The sequence below is a fragment of the Dipodomys merriami genome, unplaced genomic scaffold, assembly GCF_024711535.1.
Source record: "Dipodomys merriami isolate MVZ:Mamm:240054 unplaced genomic scaffold, mDipMer1.0.p SCAF_2, whole genome shotgun sequence".
Classification (NCBI taxonomy): Eukaryota; Metazoa; Chordata; class Mammalia; order Rodentia; family Heteromyidae; genus Dipodomys; species Dipodomys merriami.
This window is the reverse complement of record NW_027203381.1, coordinates 32,068,585-32,078,752: the sequence shown is the minus strand read 5'-3', so window position 1 is coordinate 32,078,752 and position 10,168 is coordinate 32,068,585. Positions and strand designations below refer to the sequence as shown.

At 39.3% G+C, this 10,168-nt stretch overlaps 1 protein-coding gene across 5 annotated transcripts in view; it reads left to right on the top strand.

Moving 5' to 3' along the window:
• Positions 1-3,657: 3,657 nt before the first annotated feature.
• Mep1b (meprin A subunit beta) overlaps positions 3,658-10,168 on the top strand; it is a 31,213-nt gene continuing 24,702 nt past the window's right edge. Inside the window, exons 1-2 of one of the 5 annotated variants that reach the window (XM_070028644.1) lie at positions 3,704-3,760; positions 7,869-7,944. In XM_070028644.1, coding sequence (XP_069884745.1) covers positions 7,882-7,944 — 63 coding nt within the window. In that variant the 5' untranslated portion in view covers positions 3,704-3,760; positions 7,869-7,881. Of the gene's footprint in view, positions 3,670-3,690; positions 3,761-7,691; positions 7,945-10,168 lie in introns of those variants that run through there. The other 4 variants (XM_070028643.1, XM_070028645.1, XM_070028646.1 and 1 more) reach the window with 4 other exon arrangements.

The window sequence follows — 10,168 nt, the reverse complement described above, 5'->3', positions numbered from 1 at the left end:
TGTTCCCCTTGAGCCATACTTCCAGATTTTTGCTGGTCATTTGAAGATACGAGTCTTACGAACTTATGTGCCAAGGATGGCTTGGAATGGCAATCCTCAAATCTCAGTCTCTTGAGTAGTTAGGATTACAGCCATGAGCCACTGGCACTTGGCTTAAATCATTTTCTTGTTAGACTTTATATTTAAATTCACTGCAACAATGATTAAAAGGCAGAACATTTCCATATTCCCCCCTTCCCTCACATGTGTAGTTCCCTCCCCCCCCACCCCCCCGCCTTCCCTTCAACATGTTCTATGAGAATAGAGCATTTGTTAGAACTGATGAACCGACGTGGACATGTCATTGTTGCTCAGAGTTCCCAGTTCACAGGAGGGTTCACTCTTGGTGATATAAAGTCTATGGGTTTTGACAAATGTATGATGACATATATGGACCATTGTAGTGTACAGAATAGTTTCACTGTCTGTGCTCTGCTTGTTCATCTCGCCCTTGCCCTAACCCTTGGGCAAGCAGTCATTTTTTTCCTGTCTTCATAGTTTTGACTCTCTCCAGAATCTTTTATTGTTGGAATCATACTGTATGTAGCTTTTTCAAGCTGACTAAAATCATAATATGTATTCATGGTTTCTCCATGACTTCTTAAGCTTGATAACTCATTTTTTAGCACTAAATAATATTCTAGTGTCTAGAGGCACCATAGTTTTTGTTTATTTAACTGAAAAACATCTCAGTTACTTCCAAGTTTTTAGCAATTAGGCATGTTTAGGTTTTTGTGTGGCTGTAAGTTTACAGAGAGGTCCTATCTGAAAAAAAATAGCTAGTACACTTAGTGCTGGTGGCTCATGCCTATAATCCTAGCTACTCATGAGGCTGAGAGCTAAGGATCATGATTCAAAGCTAGCCCAGACAGGAAAGTCTGGAAGACTCTCATCATCAATTAACCACCAAAAGGCTGAAAGGGGGGCTGTGGCTCAAGTGGTAGAGTGCTTAGCCTTGAGTAAAAAAGCTTAGGGACAGTGCCCTGGCCATAAGTTTAAGCCCCAGGACCAGCACACACACACACAGAGCATAAGTTTAAGCCCCAGGACCAGCACACACACACACACACACACACACACACACACACACACACACACACACACAGCCGGCCAGCACAAAGAAAATAGGGCTGGAGTGGCTCTTCAGTAAAGCACCTGTCTAGTAAGCTTAAGGCCCTGCATTCATACTTACTACTGCAAAGGAAAACAGCCACAACCCAACAACCAACCAAAAAACCACCACAACAACAAAAACAAAAAGATAACAAAAGTCCTTATTGAATTGTTATTTAAACTGTCTCATGTGATAACTCAATATCCCTGTGATATCTGAGTCTAGTTCTAATGTTCGCGCTTCCTTTGCAAACTGTTCTTTGCATTGTTGCATATTTTGCAAATTTTTTCTTGCTAGCTGAACATAGGGTAGTGATGTTGGTGACATGCTCGGGGGAAATGTGCTCCAGTCCCATGATTAGGTCCTAGTGTTTTGGTGAGCTTGTTTCTCTGGACCATCAAGTTTATACTGTGTTTCTTAGGTCCCTTGGCTCCATTCCTTAGCTCAGGCAAGATGGCTGGAGGGGACTAGAGTTGGCTTTTTCCTTTCCTTTTGGTGGAAGGTGAGGCTAACTGAAATTGGGTATTTTTCCTTTGCTTTCAGGTTAGTTATATTCTGCAGGACATTAGGATCTGGTTAAATAGATTTTCCTGAAAGCAGACATCATTAAGAAAAACATAATTGGCAGTTTTCATACTGGCTTCTTTCCTCCTTCTCTGAAGAATCGTGAGTGGATTTTTCTTTGCTATCCACTATGATATAGCTCACAATGGTGTGTCTCCTTCCCTTCCCCAATGGCTGGTTCCTCTAGAAGTTGTCATCAAACAGACTTGTCCACACAGACCCTCTAGTAACTCATTGACTTCATTTCCATGATTCCCAGCCCAGATGTTGACTCCTTTCTACATTTGTCTCTCTCTTGTGATTATGGACATTCAACTGTTGGTCTCTAATGTGGGGAGGCAGCAATTTGCTCAATAATCTCATTTCTTTTATGCATCTAAGAAGAGTTGGTGTCTTTTTTAGTTTGCTCAGCGTTTAAATCTATTGGTGGGACAGAGTATGGACATCTGACCAGCTGGGCTAGAAACTGAAAGCCCCAAGAGTGACTTTTTAAGCTGGTAGTGTTCACATACCTAAGCATACCCTTGGGAGGCTCATCCACCCTTTTTCCCTCCCTCCCCCTTTCTCTCTTTGATTTTTTAAAAATATATCTGGTTTGACCCAACAAAATGATCACAATGTGTGTCCAGGCAGCCCACACTGACACAGCGCAAGAAGGCCTAGTTAGATCTTTCTAGATGACAATAAGCACAGCAATATGTGCTTTTGTTGGCTGTCAGACTTCTCTGTCTGACAGAGACAATGAAGACAGGTTTTGGATGGATACGAATTTCAGTAGTTTGTCCTCATTTCAACAAACATTTGCCTAATACTTAACCATGTGCCAACTAACTGGAATTCCAAAACTCAACAAGACGGGTTATTAGTTACTTGGGAGAGGCCGATGTGTAAATAAATAGATATGATCCTGAGTAAGGAATATCATACATACATGTAATCACGATGCAGCAGAAGGGTGATTAATCTCTTCTTCCATGTGTTTGCAGGCATGATCTCCAGGGGCAGTGAACCTGGACTTAAGTTGGAATTAACAATTCCATGAAGTAGATATATTTATCAATCTGGGAGCAATCTCTAATGTTGCTATTTCCATTATAGAGTCAACCGGTATCCACTCTAGACCTGTTCCAACTTGGAGTAATTTCATAATAATAATAAACCAACTGAGTTAGTTTCGGCGTGGCAGACTCTACACATCACCTAGAAAGCAGAAGGAAAGAAGTTCTTTACTGAGCCAAACAGTAGCATTTCCCCCATAATGCTCTTTTGTAGGCTGGCTCCTAACAGAAGAGATCTCTGTATAACATTGGCCCAGGTACCTGAAGTAAGGTTATCTTTCTTAGAGATTAAACTTTTCCTCACTGCCATAGTCAGATGAGTTCTTGAAATCTGAAGAGTTACTCCTGGTCCTTGGATATTTCCTTAGCATAGAAGCTATAGGACTATTAGCTGGAAGTATGGCAGAATGTTTGCCTGGAATGACAAAGCCCCAAGTGCAAATCCTGTACCATAGGAGTTGACTATTGTCTTTCATGCTTATTATGACTATAGTGGACCTTTGCCTTCAGCCTGGGGTGTGGCAGTCCAGTCAATTGTTTCAGGATGACAATATTGACGTACCATATGACTAATAGCTACCTCAAAAACAGGCAATCACCAAGAGTTTAAAAATAAAAGAAGTAAAAATAAATTAACTGTAGTTAATTTCACACGTCAACTTGTTTGGGCTATAGTACCCAGATATTTGGTCAAACAGCAGTCTAAATGTTATTGTGAAGGTATTTTTCTTTTCTGTTTCTAGATGAGATTAACATTTCCTTCAGTGGACTTTGAGTAAAGCAAATTATCCTCTATACTGTGGGTGGATCCCACCTGATCATTTGAAAGGCTCAAGATATAAAAGACAGGTACCTAAAGGAAGTATAGTATCTGCCAGTCAACTAACTGTCTAGGTACTCTGGCTGTCACTTCAACTCCTGCTTAGGTCTCTATTTTTCTCTACTCCTTCCAGCAGATTTTGGATTTGCCCATCACTACAGTCACGTGAGCCAATTCCTTATTACCTCCCTGCTTCTGTCTTTCTCTCTCCATATCCTACTGCTTTCTCATTAGAACTCTGGCTAATACAGTAATGTATCACAATTCTGAAAGTGGTGTAAAAGATGGTAGTCTTATCTGAGGGAGGAATTTGGACAATTTGTTTGAAAAATGTGATTTAGTCAGATCAGTACCAGGTAATGCGGATGTCATAGGAGATCCCTTGGTTTTTCTTTTCTTTATTTTGTCTTTCATTTCTTTTAATTTTTATTAAATTTTATTTTATTGTGAAAATTCTGTACAGAGGGGTTATAGTTATAGTTACATGAGTAAAGCAATGAGTACATTTCTTGTTGAGCATTGTTATCCCTTCCCTTGTTGTCTTAAAATTATTATTATTTATTATCTTTAACTAGTTGCACAAAGGGGCTTCAATTCAACATGTCAATTTATGAGTGCAACCTGATCTCTCAGTCTTTAGTTAATTGGGCATGTGTTCTCCTGGTTGCCCAAGGATTTCTGTAATCACTCCATATTCTTTCCCTTTTTTTCTAGATTTATTTCATTAACATACCTGTACCTTTGTATAAGACTTCATGAAGAACCTGTCCTGGAAAATTCAGGCCATAACTTACACATACTTTTTTTTTTTTTTTTTTTTTGCCAATCCTGGGGTATGAACTCAGAGCCTGGTTACTGTCCCTGAGCCTCTCTGTGCTCAAGGCTAGCACTCTACCACTTGAGCCACAGCACTACTTCTGCCTTTTTCTGTTTATGTGGTACTGAGGGATCAAACCCAGGACTTCATGAATGGTAGGCAAGCACTCTACCACTAAGCCACATTCCCAGCCCATATTTTTTTTTTAAGGGAGATTCAAGAAAATGTGTCTTGTGAGAAGAACAACAGGAAGCCTTTTAAGTCTCTTGTTGCAATCTCTATACTGATTTCTGTTAAAAGGCTTTTTACATTCATGGTCTGCTATCCTCAGTAATAGCATGTACTCATATTCTATGGGGACTTTTGAGAATCTTATTCCTAATGGCATCAGAGGACTTCTGAGAAACATATAAGTCCTATCATCTCAAGCACTAGGACAGAGAGACTCCAAATGCCTTAATGAAGCTTATAAAGGCTTTGCAGAATTACGATACAGAGACGGAGGATGGAGATGTGCTTGACCAAACAAGAGTACCTACTGCAGTAGTCTCAATGACAACCTAAAAAAGAATGAAATATAAAGGTGTACATTTGTTATAGGCTAGTATATATTATAATCATATTATATATTATATAACTATATATAACTATGTATATAACTATAACTCTATAAATGTATATAACTATAACTATATAAAGCTATATATATGGTCAGCCTCAACTTTCCATGAGATTTCTAGTCAGGTTCAGACCTTACATAGTTTAAAATAAATTCCAATATCCTAGGAACTGTTGCTTCCTGTTCTTCCTGCTTCCAACGTCAAATAACAGCTGCCTGTCTCAACGTAGTGATGAAGTCAGGCATTTCAGCTCCAAATTTCAGTTCACAAAATTAAATGGATGGGATCTGGGCTTGCTTTAGTACCACTTTATATTTTTGTAGCAGTAATTATTTAAGGTACTCATCCACATAGGAGGTAGAAAATGTAATCAGCCAATTCAGGATAAACCATTTTTTTCTTTAGGTTTGTGTTGTGCGTGCGCACACTGCTCCTGAAACATGAATTCGGGGCCTCAGCAGTGTCCATGAGCTTTTATGCCTAGCGCTCTGTCACTTACACTACAGCTTCACTTCCAGTTTTTGGTGGTTAGTTGGAGATAAGAATCTCATGGACTTTCCTTCCAGGCTGGCTTCAGACTATGATCCTCAGATCTAGCCTCCTGAGTGGCTAGGATTACAGGTGTGAGCTGTTGACACCCAGTATGTGTGCCTTATTTTAATAGTCCCAAGAAACTAGGAAGAGCCCACCTGACTATGTTTGTGTGTGTGTGTGTGTGTGTGTGTGTGTGTGTGTGTGTGTACATACACTTATATATGTATTTCTAATATATATTTCTAATTATATTGATATATAATTAGCTTACATTAGTTAAATAGAAGGAAATTTTTATTGTTATATTTCTCTATGTTTATAATATGTTCCAGTCAACCTAACCCCCTCTGCCATTCTCTTTTCTCCCCCCATCTGATCTGCATTTCATCTATCTTTGTAGGTAATGTTGGAGAACTAGTCTCTGGTCATTTGTTGTCATCCTGGGAAATCTTCTATGGAGAGTTCTTGTTTATACTCAAGTGGCTCTTCAGCCTGGTGACTTGCTTTGATATATCTGTGCCACTTTTGGACCCAAAACAGATATTTTCCCCCTAAGACATGCTCTCTTCTTTGTAGTGATGATGCTTCCCTGTAGCTCTAGCCAGGAAATAGCCAGGAAATAGTTGCCTTTTAACCCTCATTCTACCCTAAGAGACTGAGAATGGACTCTCTATATTCAAGAAGCATCCTCCTTAACCAGCAATGGTGAACTTCCAAGCTGAGGACCATATAAGGCCTACAATGCATTTGATAAATGACAGGGCAAAGCCAGGTGCTGGTGGCTCACACCTGTAATCCTAGCTACTCAGGAGGCTGAGATCTGAAGATTGCAATTCAAAGCCAGCCCTGGTAGGAAAGTCTGTGGAACTCTTATCTCCAATTAACCACCAGAAGCTAGAAGTGAAGCTGTGGCTCAAAGCGGTAGAGTGCTAGCCTTGAGCAAACAACAGATCAGGGACAGTGCCCAGTCCCGGAGTTTAAGCCCCATGACGGACACACATGCAGATATGCAGACACACACAGAGACATACACAAATACACACAAAGACAGGGCAGACACATAATGCTTCTCATTGGTTTTCTGAAGCCATCTGGTTGTATGATAATTTTGTATGGCCTAAGAATGTTATAAAAATCCAAATGGACCTTGGTCCCAAACCAATTCCTCACTCCATGCCATGTATCTTTTCCTATCCTTTTGCTTAGCATAGAATTTAACACAGAGTGAGGCAAAGATCAAGCTGGAGAAAGGGGAGGAAAAAATGCAGCAAACAAATGAGCACTTCAATATTATTATTCTCTGTGTTAGATATGTAGGGACTGAGTTAGTATGCCACAGTTAAGAGTAAGGAGAAGGGCTGGGAATGTGGCCTAGTGTAGAATACTTGCCTAGCATGCATGATGCCTTGGGTTCAATTCCTCAGTACCACATAAACAAATAAGCCCGAACTGGTGCTGTGGCTCAAGTGGTAGCAGACTTCAGCAAATGAAGTTCAAAGACAGTGCCCAGGCCCTGAGTTCGAGCCCCAGGACTGGCAAAAAAAAAGAGGGAAGAGAAATTAACAATATTTATTAGAAAATAAATGACCCTTTCTACCTTCTTCATCGTAACACTGTTAGTATTTACTTGGTGAGAACTTTCAGGTGTGAGGTAAGTCATTATTTTGCTCTTTTACATCTGAATTTCAAATATATTGATTCCTAGGCAAACAAATGGATTTTTTCTTTTAAAAAAGACAAGGTTTTACTATATGTTACTCAACTTTCCAAGTTGAGGATTATAGTCATGCACCACCATACCCAGCTACATTAACAGATTTAATCATGAAATAAAATTGTGGGCAGTCAATACATTTTATTAAATGAATAATGAATGACAAAACACAGTGGATATAACTGGATATAGTTATAGTAACATAGGTTGTGTGAATAGAAGGAAGGGCTATATGAATATTTATTATTGAAACAAGAAGATTAAATATTAATCTGACATTTCTTTTGCTCAATGATATCCTAATAGCCTTGGGGACCAGTATGTATACGTTAGAAAATGCATTTCAATAACAACTTTTGCCCAAGAACTTAGCTATAGAATATTATTAGAATAGGACAGAAAGAATTATAAAAAGAGAAACTCCAGGGAGGTGTGCTAGAGATACTGGACTTTAACTCCTTGATTGAGGGTTGCTACAGCAGCAAGCTGACCTGCAAGATGGTTCATTGAGAGCAAAGGCTATACGTTATGATGTTTGCCAGTTAAAACGTCAACTCTACTCTGAATATCATAGCTTGCAACTTTCAGCTGAAGCCAGGACATGGATTGGTGGTGTCTGCCTGGGTTTCTTGTCTTTGGGACCTGTCTCCTGGTTTCTGGCCTGGTAAGGAAACAATGTACATAAAATAGTTAGAAAAGCCAGGGGAACTTCATGCCAATCATTAAAGAACAATTGTTCATTTGATCAGTTTGATATATTTAAAAAAACATTAATCCTAAATAAATGTCTCTGGGACTATTCTTGCTCTTGTTTTCTTTTTTTTGTGTGTGTGAGTAGGGGTTGGTAAGATATAAGCTAGGAGAGCCAGTCCTCTTAGAGATGTGGAGATACTGACACAAAATCAGGTGTTTCTTTGAGAATAATTATAATGTAACAAGTTTTCTTTTGATATTTCTTTTGAGAATGTGAATTTTGAAAATCATAGTTTTGCTGTTGAATGAAAACACAGGTTGCTGCTAGATTTCCTTGAGCTGTGAATGAAAAAGCTGATGAATGCCACAGGCACAGTCAATACTTAGAAAGTTTCATAGCATGAGATTTCCCTTGTATATATTTATCAATTTAAACAATCCTTCAACTATGATAGATAGCTTGTTCTACAAACCAGCCCAATGTTTTATATAAGATTCCAAATAGGTAAGGGAAAAGTATTTTTTGTGATTTAAAATAAGTTATTATATTGATCTGATAATGTGTGAATACTGCTTTATCTATGTTTAAACTGTGATTAGGGACACACACTGCTAACTTAAGTCTGCAGGTGCATTGGCATTCTTCTGTGGGTGCAAGCCTGTGTGTGGTTATCATGGGAGACAAGGAAGGTATTTGCTTAAGTCAGAAATGATGGTATCTAAAAAGCCCATTCCTCTAGCTTGTTAAACACTGCAAGCAACACTATATTTCAGCATGTAGGCTGTACTTGAATATAACTGTACTTTATACTCATATGATAATATTTCATCTTACAATGTGCTTCACTTTACATCATATAGCTGCTATAATACTCATGTAAATCATGTGTTGAGCATATTTTACAGATGGTCTAAGCACATGAATTACCATTCCTTGGTGAAGGCCGTAATAACCCCCATCTACTATTTACTAGTTCTAGCATAGCAGTTTTTTCTTTTTCTTTTGGTTGGTCATGGGGCCTGAATTCTGGGCCTGGGTGCTGTTCCTCAGCTCTTTAGCTCAAGGTGTTAGCCTTGAGTGCCACTTCAGGCTTTTCTGCTAATATGGTACTGAGGAATCAAACCCAGAGTCTCAAGCATGCAAGGCAAGTACTCTACCATTGAGCCACCTTTCTAGCCCCTCTAGCAGCTTTTTTTTTTTTAAATTAGATTATAGGAAGTGGTACTGTGGCTCAAGTGGTAGAGCCGCTAGCCTTGAGCTGAAAAGCGCAGGGAGAGCACCCAAGCCCAGAGTTCAAGCCCCACGACCGACCAAAAAAATAAATAAATAAAATAAATTAGATTATACTATGAAATTTCTCAGACGAGCTCAGTTTCTACCCCCTTTGGGCTTATAGTCTGACTTTCATTGGTCATTTGTGGAAAATCAATTTCTCTTTAGTAGCTGCGATTAAAGGAATAGCTATCAGTATTCAGCAGAAAACCTAATTTTGAAAGCCACAAAATATATCCACTGTTTATTCTTAGATATTTGATGTTGTCTTTGAAGGCAGAATCTTGGAAGAGGCATGAAAGCAAAATGTGATTGATGAGGTCTTGAATAAAATTTCCTTTACAAGAATTGTTAAATTAAATTAAAAGAATATTTCAACATTGGTACTACAGTTTTAGATTTTTTTTCACATCACTCTATAGTGATGTGAAACTTCAGAAGTTTAGTTTAAAGTGAACATTTACTTGAAGGTAAGAGTCTTGGGCTGGGAAGGTGGCTCAGTGGTAGAGCGCTTGCTTGCCTTGCATGCCCGAGGCCCTGGGTTCGATTCTTCAGCACCACATAAGCAAAAAGAAAAAAGCCGGAAGTGGCACTGTGGCTCAAGTGGTAGAGCGCTAGCCTTGAGCTGAAGAGCTGAGGGACAGCGCCCAGGCCTAGAGTTCAGGCCCCACAACTGGAACCCCCCCCCCCATAAAAAGAGTCTTATGCCCTGTGTTCTTGTCAAAATTTTTATTTTTTTGTGCTGGTTCTGGGGCTTGAACTCAAGCCTAGGGGCTGTCCCTGAACTTCTTTTGCTCAAGGGGGAGTGCTATACCACTTGAGCCACAGTGCTATTTCTGGCTTTTTTGTAGTTTATTGGAAGAGTCTCACAGATTTTCCTGCCTGAGCTGCTTCAAACTGTGATCCTCAGATCTCAGCCTCC